General features: G+C 40.2%; 1 protein-coding gene across 4 annotated transcripts in view; it reads left to right on the forward strand.

The window, feature by feature from the left end:
* The window catches only part of PTPRA (protein tyrosine phosphatase receptor type A), a 123103-nt gene that overhangs the window by 88306 nt on the left and 16563 nt on the right, over positions 1-18234 (forward strand). For all 4 annotated transcript variants that reach the window (XM_081033893.1, XM_081033895.1, XM_081033896.1 and 1 more), the window contains 3 exons: positions 11915-12005; positions 12975-13051; positions 16513-16549. In XM_081033893.1, the coding sequence (XP_080890019.1) occupies positions 11915-12005; positions 12975-13051; positions 16513-16549 (205 nt within the window). The remainder of the gene's footprint in view (positions 1-11914; positions 12006-12974; positions 13052-16512; positions 16550-18234) is intronic.

An 18234-nucleotide genomic window follows, 5' to 3' on the forward strand; every position in this document is an offset into this window, starting at 1 on the left:
CAGAGGCCTTATCTTGGGAATTTAGATTCACATTTTTTATAATTCCCTCAAGGAAACAGAACATGTTTGTGAATCTACCAGTTGGTGATTCCAGCCCTCCATTTCTGATCCCAGGTGAGAACTTTCTTGAAGAAATGTGTTTTCATTGAGACCTAGTCATAGACAAGGACATAGATAAGGAGACAGAGATGAGAAACATTCCAGGCAATGGAAATAACAAGAGCAAACTGTCAGCAGTGAGGAAGGGCCATGTGTGGCTGACGGGCAAAAACTCAAGAGAGTAGTAAGAACTGAAACTGTGGAAGAAGACTAGGTCAGGCTATAGATCTTATAGATTGTCATGAGAAAAGTAGAACCATGGGCCAAGCAGATGAGTATTTGAAAACTGGCTGGCTGCTACAGAGAATGGCCCGTGGAGAGGCCAGAATAGATGGCAGGGAACACAGTGTGAGGCTGCCAGCTGTTGATACCAGAGATGCTGTCACATTGACCTCCAGTGGTCAGGATTAGAGGGGGGAATGGATTTGAGGACCAGTTCCAGAGTTGGCTAATTTATCAACTCGGGCATTGTTAAATCCTCATTCTCCTTCACACCTTTCCACTCAGCCATGTGTCAGCTTTGTTTCTTAGGCTGGCTCCTCTTGTGATGCCAAAATGGCATCCCCCGTTCTAGGCGCCACATGGAGGTATAAGTGGAAAAAGGATGACTGTTTCTTCCTGTGTGTCGCCTTTTATCATTGAGGAAAACTTTCCCAAAAGCTTCTGGAGCCTTCCCTTGTCACATGTTTCTTCTTAAACGAGTCATAAGCAAGGGAGAAATAGGCAACTGGCTGAGACCAGTGCAGATCACTCCTGTTATCACATAGGAAATAGGCGGACAACCCTACACAATGAGAGCTCTAGTAATGAGGAGAGGAGAAATGGTTATTATCTGCTCCACCACTGAAGGTCTTAGGGGAGCAGAGCATGATGGGATCAGATTTGCACTCTGAGAAAATCGTTGGCTACAAGTGGAGAATAGATGGGAGGGAGGCAAGAGTTGAAGCAGGAGGCCATTGGCCAGGCAAGAATTAATAGAATAACTTGGACCGTTTTTTGGCTGTTGGAAAAACAGCACCATTTAATGCTCATTATTTATTTATTTATTTATTTTAATTGGGGAATATTGGGGAACAGTGTGTTTCTCCAGGGCCCATCAGCTCCAAGTCGTTGTCCTTCAATCTAGTTGTGGAGGGCACAGCTCAGCTCCAAGTTCAGTTGCCGTTTTCAATCTTTAGTTGCAGGGGGCGCAGCCCATGATCCCAAGCAGGAATTGAACCGGCGACCCTGCTGTTGAGCGCTCGCGCTCTAACTGAGCCATCTGGCCGCCCCCTTAATGCTCATTGATTGAGAACATTTATCTCGTCCCACAAGATAGTACCGCTGGCTTACCACCATAACTAAGTCTCCAGGAGGCACACTACTGTTTTACAATCTGTAGTGCCAACTGCTAGGTAATAGGAAATGTGACCCCATGGCCATACTTCTTTTTGTCTGAAAGGAGTTCTTTGTTTGGAGTTAATATTCCCAAAGATCCCATGATAAGGCATTCTGGTAAATTCCTGGAGGATGGAGGTGGTATCCCTAGAAGCATGGTAGGAAAATTCAGATAGATATTGTAGTGAGAGCCAGTTGCCATGCTACCATGGCCACTGTGTTCTTGGGCTCCTTGGGCCAGCACTGGGGTAGTGAGGGAAAGGGCTGACCAACATCTCCTTGGTTCTTAGCAGGGAGTGCCATCTGATGAGCATACACATACACTTCCTGTCGTTCTTGTTCCAGTTATCCTACCCAGGGATTGGCTTAGATAGTGGCCTCCAATGCAGTAGATAGTAAGATTCCTTGCTTGAATTTCTGTTCACGGGAAGGATTTCTCTTTTGTACGCATTCAGAGCCATTCCTTAAGTAGATTATCCCACAGCAGTCTACCTACAGAACAGGCTAGCGTGTCTCACAGAGCCATTTGTACACTAGGCTGGACTTTTCTTCTTTAATCAACTGTTGATGTCATTGGGAAGTCAGAGGTGTCTACGTATCACTTTCAACTGATGGTGGAATTCTGCTGGACATGTGCAAATTTATGGCTTGTTGAGGCACATAATAATTTATGATGGATAGTTGAAGTCATTGGATATCTAGTGTCCCATGTTCAGGCTTACAGTCTCTACCAGAGCCCAATGCTAAGCTAGGAACATGATCTTGCTGACCAAATCATGATCTTATCTCCAAATCCTAAGGTTTTTCATTATGATTCTCCTGCTCAGCCTTAACCAGACACTTAGGGCACCGTAGGATCTACCAGCGCCAATTTCTCTATGGCCTGAATCAGCTGGAAAGCGTTTTCTTTTCAGATCCCTCAGTAAATGAGTCAGAGCAGGACACCAGTGTGTGGTATATGCTGTCTCCAAAATCCAAAATGACCAGCAGGCATAGCTCCTCCTTCTTAGCAGGGATGGGGGGAGGGTAAGGAGCAGCAACTTATCCTTTATGTTGGAGGGGTCATGCCACAGGCCTGACTTTCAGAAAATTGGCTGAGGTGGCAAGCCACTATCATTTTATTTTTATGTCCAGCATGTACTCTAAGATACATAACATCCTGCTCTTCAAGTCCCCTCAGCTTGGTGTCATCAGCATAGTTGTTAGGGTGATATCCTATGAAATCGTGAGACAAAATCCCGATGAACCAGATTTCAGCAAAGAGAGGCCACAGTGACTTATCACTGTGGCTGCTCTTGCCATGACAAAGGGAAACTGCTTTGTGTAGTCCTTGTGCACCATAAAGGAAAAATGCCTCATTAATAGCAGTATTTCAGGTACCAGGGGTTAAGTTAATCCATCGGAAGGACAGTATATCTGGAGAAGCAACTGTAAATCTACAGCTCCACGTGATTCATGTATTATAATCTGACATTCTTTAAAACTGTCTGTCTTTTGCGCAAGTCTATTTGGTAGCTTGCATGGGGGGTAATAGGAAGCATCAGAATAGCTAATACTAGTAGTTGAGCATTCGCTTCATGCCATCACTAAACTTAGACATGTAAATGGATTATCTCATCATTATTCTGCACCTTAAGTCTTCTCTAGCACTTAAGATCTCTGTGACTCACCTAGGGACTTAGCCTTTGGTGGAAGTTCCTGGGTCAGAAACTTGCATTTGCTTTTGCTATGTTAACAGTCCTTATCCGAAAGATTCTTCGGGGGCCAGTGTGGGTATTGTGCCACTTGCTATAAATATCTATTCCAACCATATATTTGGAAAATAGGTAGTTCCTAATGCGGGGCCAATTCAGGCCAAAACTCCTTTCATCACCTGGCAAAGGCTTCATTCTAACTAGCATAAAATAGTGGCATTCTGGGTTCCCAGGAATTAGCCAGCGCAAGGCCAGATCCCAATAGACTCCAAAAGGTGTTATTTCCCTTTACCCAGTAGAGTCACCATGGTAAATGGCTACAGATTCTGAGGGGAAGATGAGGAAGAAGGTTCATGATACATGAGTGTTGATGTGCTGTGGCAGGGTTCTTCCTTACGTGTGCCTTGGAGTTGGGTAAGAAGGGGCCGTTTCTCTAGCGTGCTGGAGTAGCCAGGCCCCCTCAGCTGACCTGGGCTGGCTACCTCTCATTTCCATTATTGGGAGCTTCCCAGTGAATTATCCACAACCAGCGATGTCTGAGTCCTGGTGACCGTGGCCTCTGAGGCTCCTTCCAGCCCACTAAGGTTAGGAATCCCATTTTGAAATTAGTCCTTTTCACTAGCATCTCACTCTGGTAAAGACAGCCAGGAAAGCACTTCTTGAAGATTTCAGTGCTTTCCTCACCAGTATACACTCTCTAGCAAGGCACATTCGGTGGACCCATCGCATCAGGGGTGAAGGTATCAGTAGGCAGGTTGAGCTTGTTGCAGCCCATGTAACTGATCTCTTCTTTGTCCTGTGGGCTTTCTGGGTTTTCATTGGCACCCGGCTGAATCCAGCTTTCAGTGTAGGTTTCCACTGGCCAGCCCAGCCCATCAGTAGAACGGTGGCCAGTTTCCTGAGCTGTGGCACTCACTGCAGAAACTCATTTACCCGTGCCATAGCTAGCTCGGCCTTATCCAGAAATCATGCTCTCCCCTCCTTTTTTGGTGATTTTTGATGATCGAACTCAGTGAGTTCCTTCAGTTTCTTCTGTTAGCTCTTTGCTTTTCTACCTCGTTTATATATTTTACCCTCCAGACCATGTCATGCTTGCATCCTGAATATCCATGAGCAGTGAGAGCTTGGTTGTGGAGCAGTTTCATCATGAAAGCAGAACGCGGTCGAGAGTATAACAGAGGTTTTTAGAAGTTGGCTTTCTCTATCTCCTCTCAGCATCATTTCCTCTCACCATCATTTCAGTTGTCTCACCTAAGGCCCTGTCTTTCACCTGAGCAGCCCCGGAAAGATGTGCATTCCATTGGCATTAACATTCAGTAGCCAGCAGAATTCTGAAATGGTAACATTTGATTCAGCAAAATATATAACATGGTCATAGAAAGGCCCTGCGTCTCGCACTGTTTTTGGAGATGAGCATTTGATGTTGGAGCTGGGCTTTTTCTTGTTTTGTTAAATAATATTGTCAGAAGTAATCCTACTCTTTGGTTTCAGCATTTCTCTTCTCCTCTTAATTGGGTCTCCCCTACCCCTTTACACTAGCTAAAACACATTTCAGGTGATTGCAAGCAATAACTGAGGTAACTGTTATACAGTTGAGAACTATGAGTGGCTTTTTCTTTCCTATGCTGAAAATTAATTTACAGTTCCTTTCCCTTTATCTGAACACAATAATTAGGTTGGCATCATCTACATTTCCCCCATCAGTCTCTCAACTACAACCCACTCTCTGATACTAACTGCTAAATCCTTTATTTAAGGGAACTCAGCTTAACTAAATTAAGTACAACAAAATCATCAGTTGGGGAGACACTGAGGAAGCTGGCAGAATCAAAACACAAGGTAGACTACCCACCCTTGGGCAGAGCAGGCTGTGTTCTGGTGTCCCTGGAACTCTCTCAGGAAGCCTCTGCTTCTCTCAGGATTTCAAAGTCCTGAAAGAGAATCTGGTTGTCACAGTGTGGATCAGGTGTGGCTGTGTTTGCATCCGTCAGCCCTGGCAGGAAAGAGGGCAGATAACGCATAAGACAGGCACACCAATTTGTGTCTGCTATCACAGAATAATATTTTTATGATCATGGGTGAGGAGGGCCTTTCTAAGCAAAACACAAGATTCAGAAGCCAGAATGGAATAGATTGAAAGGTAATAAATACATTTAAAATATTAAATGTCTTTATGAAAAATGACACCATAAAAAAGTAGCCAACTGGCAGAAGCTATCTGTCACAGGTAGATAGTATTTTCTGTAATATATAAAGAGCTTCTATAAACCTGAAAGGAAAAAGTAAACGTCGCTGTAGCAAAATTGGCAATTCACAAAAGAAAAACAAATGGTCTATAAAAGTAATGGAAAAAAGCTCAACTATATCTAGTAATCAGGGAAGTTTGGATTAGAACTAACCGTTATTTTAGGCCTATTAGATAGGAAAATTTTAAAAGATTATTATCAAATATGGGCAAAGGCATGGGGATACAGATATGTTATAAACAGGTAGGAGGAGTTTAAATTGCCGTAGCACCGGAAGGATGATTTGATTTGACATTATCAACCAAACTTTAAATGGTACCCTATCTGACCAAACTTTTGGAACTCTGACAGAAAACCAAATATGTATTTGTACAAGGATGTTCATTATAGCATTATTTATAATAGCAAAGAAAATAAAATAAAAAGCAGGTATCTATCAAATAGCAGAATGGCTAAATGATTTCTTGCATCCATTATGAAATTCTGTATTGTCATTAAAATAAGAATGTGTTGATACAGAAAGATCTTCAGGTCATACTGTTATAAGAGGAAACACATTGCAGAGGACTATACGTGGTATAATCCCCCCTTTTAAAATAGAAAAAACTATATCTGTGTGTGGGTGTGTTAACACCTTTTTTAAAGTCTGGAAGAATACTGTGAACTATGGGCAGTGGGTCACCTATGGGTTGGGTAGATATAGGAGAGGCATGATACGGGGTTTCCTCTTTTTTCTAAATTACTTGACTTTCTTGTACAATAAGCATATTCTTTTTATAACATTTTTAAAAGCATATTCTTTTTATAACTTTTTAATATGGTAAATAAAGCTAATGGAGCTTAGCTTTACGATGGATATATAGCATGTAAAATAAAGAGCTGATATCCCCAGTTTGAATGGTGCCAGGAATCTTGTTTGTGGTCAGATCATTGTGAAAAGGAATAACACCAAATAGAAAGTTGTTCTGGAGAAAAACTGGACAATGGGTGTGAATAGCAGAAGGAACAATAGGCATAGGACATGACAGTTGTTTTCAGATATTTGACAGGCTCTAAGAGTATGTAACATCTTTATGAAACCCCACCATGGTTCAAAGTCCATGAGATGGCTTTCATCCGAGAATTGTAAGCTGAAACGTTTTTATTGACCAGCGTTTGTCTTGGAAGGAAACAAACAAAAAAAAATTTAGTTAGCTCCTAAGAAGAAGGGGGTAGGGAGAGAGAAGACAGGGAATGGAGTGGAGTCAGTGAGATGGTTAAAATCTGTGCATTGCAGGACGTGACACTCCCTTGCTCAGGACCTTTCATCTTTAGTGGAGACCGCTTAATTCTTAGATTTCCAGATGAAGAAGCATGTGTGTAATCTGGTTACAGGACTGTTTGGCAAATGAGTGAGGCAGAGGCAAAATAGTATCTATATTGATGAGTTGTCTCTAAACAAGTGAATCCGAGCCAAAGGCCTATAGGAATTAGCAGGCACTGTGTAAAGGGCTTTGGAATTCAACCGTCCAGGGAATTGGAGAGAAAGCTCCAGCTGACCTCTGGGTTTTACACTATTCAGCAGAAGGGAAATACAAATGAAATGTGTATGTGGGTGTTGGGTCCTTCTAAACAACTGTTCCAAGGTGAGACGAACTGCCTTGGAAGATAGTAGATTTGTCATCACAGCAGAATATTTAGGTACTGGCGACTGTTGGGTGAGAGTATTTAAAGCGGGGTTCAAACTTAAAAGTGAATGACTGAGATTCATACTGTACTGGAGATCTTAGGCAGCATAGTGAGGCAAGAAAAGAAATGAAAAGTATTAAGGATTGGAAAGGAAGAGACAAAAGATGCATTTTTCACAAAGGAGAGTATTATCCTCAGGGAAATACAAAGTCTCATCAGATAAATTATAGAATTAGTGAATTATTTTAGCAAGGTTGATAGATACAGAAGCAGCATTAAAAATTAATGCATTTCTAATCATAAGCCACATTCAGGCTCTAATAACAATTTTTTTAAAAAGGTGGCTGTTTACAGTAGCATCCAAAATGTAAAGTTACCTAGGAGTAAACTTAACAAAATATTTACAAAGTCTTTGGAGAAAATTATAAAAATGTTTGAAGACATTAAAGAAAAAAGCCTAAATTAGTGAAGAGATTAGATCAATGGATTAAAAGGCTCAATATTGTAAAGATGTCAATTCACCCCAAACTGATATGTAGATTCAATGCAATTCCAATAAAAATCCCAACAGGTTTTTTGTGGAACTTGACAAGCTGATTCTAAAATTTATATGGAAGAGAAAAGATTCAAGAATAGCCAAGACATTCCTGAAGAAGAAGAACAAGGTGAGGAGACCTGCCTTACCAGATATAGAGTTATTATAAAATTTAGTAATTAAGACAGTTGTATATTGGCACTGGGATAGACGGATTGACCGATGGAATAAAATAGCCCAAAAGCAGATTTATGTGTGAATGGAAGCATATTTGTGACAGAAATGCAGTTGCAGTTTTGGTGGGGAAAAGGATGGTCTTTACAGTAAAAACAATTGGGTAACCCTATGGGAATAAATGAAGTTCAACTCTTGTCTCATAACAAACACAGAAGTCAACCCCAGTTGGTGTAAACACTGAAATTTAAAGAACAAAATGATGAAATGTAGAGACAGTAATATAGGAAACTATGCTTGTAATCCAACAGGAGGAAAGGATTCTTGACTTAACGTGTAAATGAAGGGAAAGATTAATCAACTTGACTACATTAAAATGCAAAACTTCCGTTCATAAATAATACCATAAAAAAAATGAAAGGGCAGGCCACAAACTTGGTGAAAAATATTTGTAACACAACTGATGAAGGATAAGTATCCAGAATATATTAAGAAGTCCTAGAAATTAATAAGTAAACAAACAAGCAATCCAGTAGAAAAATGGGGAAAGTACTTGACTAGGTACTTCGCACAAAAGGAAACCTTGTTGACCAGGAAACTGTGGAAGATGGTGAACCTCATTAATAATCAGAAATGCAAATTAAATCTACGTTTGATACATTTAAAGGGTGACAATAGCAAATGTTAGTGAGGATACAGGACAAGTGGGACACTGCATTGCTGGTGGGAATGTAAATTGCTACAACTACTTTGAATAACAATTTAGCCTTATCTGATAAAGTTATAGATACTCATACCTAAAATTCTTGCACATGTGCACAAGGAAACACAAACCAATTGGTGCCCAAAGTAGGATCGCTAACTGTAAACAACCCAACTATTCATCAGTAGTAAAATGGATAAATAAATGTTGTATGATCTCAAAATGGAACACTTCAAAGTAGTTAAAGTGAATGAACTTTAGCTGCATGAACAACCTGGATGAATATTCAGAACATAATTTGGGGCAAAAAAAGCAAGTCATCACTTGATTATTATTCCATTTTTATCAAATAAACTGAACAATAAAAATACATTGTTTTTGGATACATGATTTATGGGATACAAACAAATTAAAGCAAGGTAACGATAAACACAAAATTCCAGGTTTACTTGTGAGAGAAGGGAGAGCATAAGATGAGGGATGGACCCAAAGAGAACAGCTAAATTAAATTGTGTGATGGATATAGTTTTATTTTTATAAATTTAAAAATTGAAAAACAAAAATGTTTTCAAAAAATTATTTAGTACATAACCTTGCTTCCAGTAAAGGCTTAAGCAAGGGATGAAATGGTCTTTGATGCCACCTATTGTTTCTAGAGAATTTATCATCTTATAGCCTGATTCAGTTGCTTCTTCCTAGCTTTGCAGGCTAGACTTTTTAGAGTAGAAACTAAAAGGAATAGAATTCTCCTTGTTTTCATCCCTGATGTAGGTGGGTTCTTCAGTCTGATCCAGCAGGACCCTTTGCGTCTAGCACTGTGTTCTCTAGGGCAGGCCCTTTTCTCTTGACAAACAGTGGCTCCTGTTTCTTCCCAACTTTCCTTTTAGGAGCCTTAGCCTGGCTGGAGACCTAATTTTACTTCATTGTGACTGGGGGGAGCTAGGGATGCTCATAAGACCGTGAGGTATGGCCATTGTTGTTACTGACCCTGACGACTGTTGACTGTTTTCAAGAGTCGTGCTGTCACTACCTCTGCTCTACATCATTTCAGACAAGGACTGGACAGGGAAAGGAGTGCCTCCGGATTAGTCATGAGGGCTTTGAAAACTTGTATCTCATCCTGCCCTGCACCAGGGTGGAAATCTAGCCTGTCTGGGGGAAGAGAAGGCAAACTGTGGATGAATTGGGAATTCTGGTCTTAATTAGGGTCTTTGTTCCATGTGCAGGAGTCCAGCCCAAGATACTCTTTTTTCCCCCCTTTATGTATTGGTAGCATAGGATCTAAGGAAATTGCCTCTCGTAGTAAAATAACATGCAGAACCTCCAGGCTTTTAACTCTGAAAGGAAAATCTCTTGAGTAAGTAAAGACAGATGGACTACGAGATCCTGACTCCCTTTATCTTAGTATCTTTTAATTTATCCTACCACTGTCTTGCTGAGTCCCAGGAAATACATTTGCTCCCTTCTTAAAGCTCTTGCTTCCATTTGGCAAAATTGGTTCCTTTTAGACTGGCATTTCCTTTATTTGATCATACATTCATTTGATTATCAAAGCTAGAAATTTAAGAGTCATCCTTCATCCCTGTCTCTCTCTTGCTAGTCTACCTTCACTCCATTCCATCTCTAAATCTAGTAACTCTAATTCCAGAATATATCTCATATGTATCTATTTCTTTTTTACCATCATCTTTCCATGTTTCTATCCTTGCCTCCCAATCTACTTTCCATGTAGCTGCAGAGTGATTCTTTAACATGTATGTTGTATTGCAGTTTAAAAACCTTGACTGGTTTCCTCATGCACAGAAAATAAAATTCAAGCTCCCTATTCACGGACCTACGTGGCAATATGTGAACTAACCTTGCCAAGCTCATCTCTTCCCACTTCCTCTCGCCACCCCCCACTAACCACACTTTTCTATGTGACACACTCACTGATCATTCAGTTCGTCACACAAGCCAAACCTTCTCCTGCTTCTAGGTCATCACAGATGCTCTTCTCTGTGCCTGGAATACTGTTTTCCACACTTATCCTTCCTCTTAGAGACCTACCCTTTCATCTAAATACGGGTATACTTTGTCTAATAGTATTTTGTTTCATCGCATTTGTCATGATATATAATTTTACATTTGTTGTTTAATGTCCGTCTTTCATCCACAAGTTTGTATTTTCCATGAGAGCAAGAACTGTGTACATGATTGATTCACCACTATTTGTATCTAGCCCAGTACCTAACAGGTACACAATATATATTTGTTGAAAGAATGAATGAAAAATATAATACATGAACCATAATTTACTTAACTCTTTCCCTACTGCTGAATACTAAGGTTGTTTTCAGTTTTGGGTCATTCTAAACAATAGTGAAGTAAATAATTTGAACACAGAGGTTTTTACTTCTTTAGATTCTCAGAAGTGGAGTTGCTAGGTCAGAGAGTGTGAATATTTTTAAGGCTCTTAAAACATATTTCCAAATTACTTACCAGAAAGGTTGTCTAGGTTGGAATTTTAAATTATTTCGCTTTTTGTTTTCTTAGTTTTGAATATATGTATGGAACGTATAAGAAGAAAACAGTTCAAATAATAAGGTTTAGCCTCCCACGCCTATGAAATTAATTTATTAAAAGCTTATTCTGTGACAGACATGAGATTATCTTATTTATTCCTATGTGACAGATATTAGTATCCCAAGTTCACAGATGAGGAAACTTGGGCCTAGAAAGTTTAACAGATTTGCTCAAATTCACAATGCAGACTATTTCATGTCAAACCATTTATGCTTACCCACATACCTACTTAATATACACTTGCTCCAGAACTGTTGTAGAGTCAGTGGCACCTCACCCAATCCTCTGCTTCCTAACTGCTGAATCCGGGTGAGCGCCTGGTCTCCCACCCACCTGCCTGTCCTTGCTTCGTTGCCACACAATGCTAGAGGCTAGGCTGCCGTGCCCCCTTGTTAGGTCCCGGAGAGGACCTAACTCAGCTAACCATCCAGACCCCTCCTGTGCGGTTCACTCTGAGATGCATCTCATGTTTGCATGGTGGTTAACATGGGGATAAATGGCTTATTCCTTCAGTTATGTCCTCACTCCTATTACAGGAGTGGTCCATTTTGACCCATCATTGTAATAGACTCCTAACCACATAGTAATTATATAAAGAGCATGAGCTTAGCTTATAGTTAACAGGAAGAACATTCTGCCCCGTGAGGATTCTTGGAGGTAAACTCTAAGAAGCTTGCAGGTTATTTAGAGAAGAGGTACACTGTCTGTGTTAGGCTGTAAATATTCACCTGGGCCCATCTTTTTCCCCCAAGAAAAGGTAGAACTTGCTGCCAGGTCAGAGTTTGGTGTAGCACTTTACATGTTAGGTATTTATCCCTATTAATAACTCCTCTGATTTCTCTCAACCTTTCAGGCTCTCCCTGCTTGTCCTATCCAGGCCACCTGTGAAGCTGCCTCCAAAGAGGAAAATAAGGAAAAAAATCGATACGTAAACATCTTGCCTTGTGAGTATTTGTATGGTTTCTTGGAATATAACCTGAAACTGCATCTCCAGCCAGTTTTTCTGAGGCTGGGAAGAATCTTGCAATTGATCATCGGAGGGTTAGTAATGAGAGTAAGGTCAAGCCTTCAGTCAAGCCAAAGGGGCCTTTATAGTCCCAGGGTGACTGCAAATGCCCACACAGTCAACTGGGGTGCTTGACCAGGCTTTTCTATGTCAGGCCAAAGTTTCTAGGTTAAGGAGAGCAATTTCACTAAGACAAAATAGGAAGTGGGTTGTTGTAATGCATTTTTTGTACTGCTCATTGCCAAGAAATTCCAATACAGAGTTCTCTTCATAACCCCTTCCCAGAGTTAGCCATTATTAATCAGTTGATCTGTAACCTAATAGATATTTTTCTAGGCCAGTAGTCTCCAGAATGGGATGTGCATAATCCAGTGGGATACATGAGCAAGATGTTTGAACTTTGCTTTATTTCTATAATTGCTTTGAGGCACACACACACACACACACACACACACACACACACACACAATTCATTCTTTAAAAAATATTTTGTTTTTGGGTGTATAATATATTAGGGACCACTGTACTAGACATTTACAGATATTTATGTCTTATTTGTGTATGAATGTGTATATAATATATATTTTTAATGTAATTAGTATACGGTATACATTACTCTTGTTTTCTTTTAACAGTGTATTCATCTGTTGAGAAACAGAAGTATTCACTTTCCTTTTCATCAACTGCTTACTATTCCATATTGTGGATATATCTTAATTTATTGAACTAGTCCCCCTAATGATGGTTAAGATGTGTCCAAATTTTTGTTGTTATAAATAGTACTGCAGTGACATATTTATACATGTATGTCTCTATACACATAGGTACAGATGTCTCATCTGGCCTGGTTGCATCAGGACAAGTGAGAAATAAAATTGGATTTAACTAAAATATTGTTTTTTTCTAGATGACCACTCTAGAGTCCACCTGACACCAGTTGAAGGAGTTCCAGATTCTGATTACATCAATGCTTCATTCATCAATGTAAGGAAGTCAAGCTTTTCTCATTATAACTTGAACGACCATTGGCTACCATCTACTGGCACCTTCCCCATTTCACATTAGGAAGAAAATTGGTCATTTGAAGTTTTCCCTGAGGAATCTAATTTTTTTAAGTGACTGAAAAAATTTTTGTAAAGATCAAATAAATAGTTTAAAGTGTATTCTTATGCTTACCCTGTCATCATCCCCAAATGTTTCCCATGTAGAAATCTGAATCTAAACGAATACAGTAAGGGTCAGTGAATCCTTCACTGAGCTTATTCAGAAAACTAAGAACAAAAGTAGGCCTTGCCATGTACAGTAAAAATAGTAGAAAACAGGACAACAGTATCTGACAGGGTAAGTCTAGTTCGTAGTACCTACCATGAACCACAGCCTGAGAAAAGAACTGAAATTGGGAGGAGGTTTTTAGGGGTGATTTAGAGAATGTTAATAGAGGTGGTGTGAGAGATTTGAGTGTGTTTTATAGGGTGTAGGGAAGGAGTTAGTAGAGAGAAAGTGCACACGCGCTAGCGAGAACAAGCCTGACTACTGAAACAGGATGCATGAGAAGAATGTTAATGGAATGTACAGCTGTGTTCATAGCAGCATTAATCGCAATAACCAAAATGTGGAAGCACCCAAGTGTCCACTAATGGATGAATGAATAAGCAAAATGTGGTATAAACATACAATGGAAAAATTCAGCCTTAAAAAGGAAGGAAATTCTGACAAATGCTACAACATGGATGAGCCTCGAAGACATTATACTAAGTGAAATAATCTACCAGCCTCTGCCAAGCACACTAAGCAAGAGGTGCTCATGAATGAGACAAAAAGACCAGGAAAGAAGAGCATTTCAGAGGGCGAGGAGGAAGCATTTGGTGGTCAGCAGGGTTAAGTATAAATGAGAGATCTACTGAGAAAGAGGGAACAGCTGTGCTTTGGACTTGAAGTATAGGGCTAGACAGTGTCCTTTGCTGAAACAAATTGGGGCCATCTGTCATAGGATGCCAGTTAAACTTATCAAACCTTTTTTCTCCCCAACTTTATTGAGATGTAATTAATATAACAAAAATCAATCCATTTAAAGTGTAGAATTCAGTGATTTTTTTAAAATCAAGTTTACCAGGTTATGCTGCCATCACCCTAATTGTTTTAGAACATTTTTAACAGCTTTGTTGAGATGTAATTCATATACCATAATTTTCACCCATTTAAAGTTTACAGATCAATGATTTTTAGTATAGTCACAGATGTGTGCAGCCATCACCAGTCAATTTTAGAACCTTTACATCATATCAAAGAAGAAAAACCCTATACCCTTTATTTAGCTATTGCCTCTTAGTTATAGAACATTTTGCTTACCCCAATAAGAACCTTCTTGTCCATATATATAGTTAATCCCATTCCCACCCTGGTAAACACTTACCAAGCCCTTTTTGCAGAGAACTAAGATCATATGTGGATCTTGAAGGGAAGTGGTACCAGGTACCATGGAGTGGGAGCAACAGTCAGTGGGGAATGGGACTTGTGGTTGGGAGAACACAAAGTTCTGAAAGTGAACCTGACATTGGTCACAGGAGAAAGACAGACAGTGGCACAGTGGGTGAGTGGGCTTCCAGCCTGGAGTCTTCGCAGGAACCAATTTCCTCACTCGCCTTGAGATGTCTAAGAGTATATTGGGCCCTTAGAAGTGGGGTATTTTGTGTTGTTGTTTTTATTAAATTTATTGAAGTGACATTAGTTAGTAAAATTACATAGGTTTCAAGTGTACGTTTCTATAATACATTATCTATATGTTGCCTTGTGTGTGCACCTTCCATCCCCATATATTTGACTTTTTTTTAACTGGTAGGAATGTAGCTACTGCCTAGAGTCAGCTGGGATTTGACTCAGAATCCAAAGACATGTCCCGAACCAGGGAGCCACAGTTCATACACATAACACTAGGAAGATCAGTAGTTTTGCTTCATTCTAGTTATACTTACTGGTGAAGCAGTGCCACCATATGACTATAGGCATGCTTTCCTGGGGGACATATGGCACACTCTTGGTAAAGATGGGTTGGAAGCGCTTTGGGGCTGGGCCCTCCAACCATGCCCTCAATCTATTCATGGCCCACATGCTCCGGTGAGAATTTAGCTGTGACTTCTCGTGGAGCGTGGATATGATACAGCTTAACATACTCTGAGCTTCTCAGTTTTTATGTCAAGTTTCGTACTATAGCAGAATACAGTATCCTGAATTAAGGGTTTCTCAGTTTCCATCTTCTAATGATTAAAAACATTTGCAGAAACTTAAATTCCTTTCCTCAGTAAAAATTTTAACAAGCTTCCTGTTGCTGACGCTGACTATGTCCATCTCCAGGCCTAAAGCTTTCTCCTTCTGTGCTGGGAGGCAACCCTGCCCTGTCCTTGTTTGAACTGGAATAGGAAGTGGCTTTTCAGACTCAGGCCCCTCCTTTATTCTGCCACTGCCTTGCAGACTTGTATTTTCATTGTCACCTTGGTGTGAGCTGATGTCCCATCCATGAAGCTGCCTTCCTCATTGCCCTTCTTACTGCTATCTGAGAGCAGGCAGAGGGTGATTTACAATCTTTAAACCAAACGATTTTTCACTTACGTAGGACTTCTCCAGTGTACACTACCTTTAAATAATGAGGGTGGAAAGATGTGTAACTGAAATAATAAAGACTGAAAAAGGAAGTTACTGCCTGTTGTCAGTTTTTCAGAGGTTCCTTTGCTTCTCCTGCCTGTGGTGGAGAACCCTATTGTCACACACTGGAGCTGATCCACCATACCCCACAGGCTAGTCCCAGAAAGTTTTTGCACCTTGGTGCATCATCAAGAAAATAACCCTTTTGCCTTCCTAGTGTGGGCCTAGCTTCATCCCTGGAACCAACACATACTCGTATGTTTCTGCTTTGGAGGATTCATATCCATTAACACTAAGACCCAGATTGTCAGCCTCTGAGAAAGTACCATATTTCCCCGAAAATAAGACCTAGCTGGACAATCAGCTCTAATATGTCTTTTGGAGCAAAAATTAAGACCCAGTTTTATTTTACTATAATATAAGACCGGGTCTTACATAATATAGGACGCAGTCTTATATTACTTTTGCTCCAAAAGATACATTAGAGTTGTCCGGCTAGGTCTTATTTTTGTGGAAACAGTATCAAAAAGAGGCTCTAACCTAAGATTTGGTATTTGGATAGTCTTCATTAATAATTCACTTTGAGAAGACTACAAGATCATGTAATCTTTGATTCCTGCTATCCAAAACTAATCCCTTAGAAATTTCTAGAATGGAAATCCTTTTTAATTGCCTGGAGCTTTTCACAAAGGAAGTTTTGTTAACTGGTTGGAAGTTTTGTTAACTGGTTGGGAGTCTGGAGAATTTCATCCCAATCCATTTTTGGCTTTCATTCACTTTCTTTTTCTCCCACCCTTCCTTCCCAGGGCTACCAAGAAAAGAATAAATTCATTGCTGCACAAGGTAATGATAATTTTCTACTCTTGGTCTTAACTATGAGCTCATAGTGGGTTTAGGTTATTTCTTCCAAATGCTAAATAGATTAATCAGAATGCAACAGCATTTTTGTAATTATTGCTATTTGAAAGAAATGTAATCCACCTTGCAAGTTTATAACTAAGAGCCTTCATCTTGACTTAGTATTCAGGGGCTTTTTAAAGGAAATCCTTTTGTAAATGTGCTCAAAAAGACAGGAGAAAGCTACACACACACACCAGAAAAAAAAAAGACTGTGATCTAATGAGGCTCTCTATCTTGGGGCCCTTTGGGAGCATTGGGTTGTAGCAAGGCTGCTCAGAGTTAGAATTTGGAATCAGCCTCAAGAGAGAATTGGCCACCTCGCAAGGTCCAGGCTGGCTCATCACTGCCCTCCATTCATGGGCCTGAGCTCCACTATTATTCACAGATAAGTGGTCTAGGAATCCTCAGAGCAAGGACCCCATACCATGGTCCTGTCCTGCACATGCTCTGTACACATTTCCACAGCCTGCTGTTCTAAAAAGTGGTGTCACCCTTGGGAACCTAGCAAAAGATGTTTGCAATATTAAAAAGTAATTGATGTTATGATCCATCTAAGCCCATTTAATCACTCAGCAAATATTTACTTACCATCTGTTATGTACCAGGCACTCGCCTGAGTGATGGGTATATGTAGGGGAATAAAGCAAGATGTGGTCCCTGCCTTTTTGGAGCCTTTAGTTGGTAGAGGACAATTTACAGCAAAATTAACAAAAATTTTGATAAGTAGCTATGCTCTTGAGTATGGTAACCAATTTTAATTAAAGTTAAATAAAAATAAATTCAGTTCCTCAGTTATACTGGTCACATTTTAAGGCTCAATAGCCACATGTGTCCAGAGGCTACCGTAGTAGTGCAGATATAAAACATTTCCATCAAGTTCTGTTAAGCAGTACTGTATAGACATAAAATAAACATGTAAAATAAAGTAGAAATTGAGGTAAAGTAAGTTGGGGAAAGCCTCAGGTCTTCCTTGCCCTTGCAGTCTCCCTCTGGGGTCTGGCTGTTGCCTAACCAGGTCCTGCTTCCCCTTCCTCTAGCCATCTGTCAATCCATATCCATCCTCTGAGGCCCAATTGAGCTACCACCTACTCAGTGATGATTTTGGCACCAACAACCACATGTAATCTCTTCTTCTCGTTATTTGCCATGGGACTTCGTTCACACTAAAATATTTAATATTATAAGGTCACCTGTGACTTCCTGGTGGACCTTTTCTCAGACTTCCATCCTCTTGATCCTCTCCACAATACTTCACACTCCTTGAGACTCTCCTCCGTTATTTCCTGACATTTGATTATCTTAATTTTTCTCACTTTTCTAAATATTCCTTCTCTGGGTCTTATTCTTCATTCTGCCCCTTAAATGTAGATTCTCCCCAAATGTGTGGGTGATTGCCCCCTTAAAACTCCATCTCTGTCTTTAATGGCACCATTTTCCCAGTTCTTTTGCCTCTCCATCTGCTTCTTAGTCTCCTTCCCAAGCTTTTTATTCTGTCTGAATTTGAATAACACTGAATATCCCCAGCATTCTGTCTGACCCTTTCTTTTTTCTGTATTCTCATGGAGAGACCTCATCTAATACCTACCTCTATTTGACTGGCTGCTGCCTCTCTTGAGCTCCTAAGCCAC

This window comes from Rhinolophus hipposideros (assembly GCF_964194185.1).
Source record: "Rhinolophus hipposideros genome assembly, chromosome: 22".
NCBI lineage: Eukaryota > Metazoa > Chordata > Mammalia > Chiroptera > Rhinolophidae > Rhinolophus > Rhinolophus hipposideros.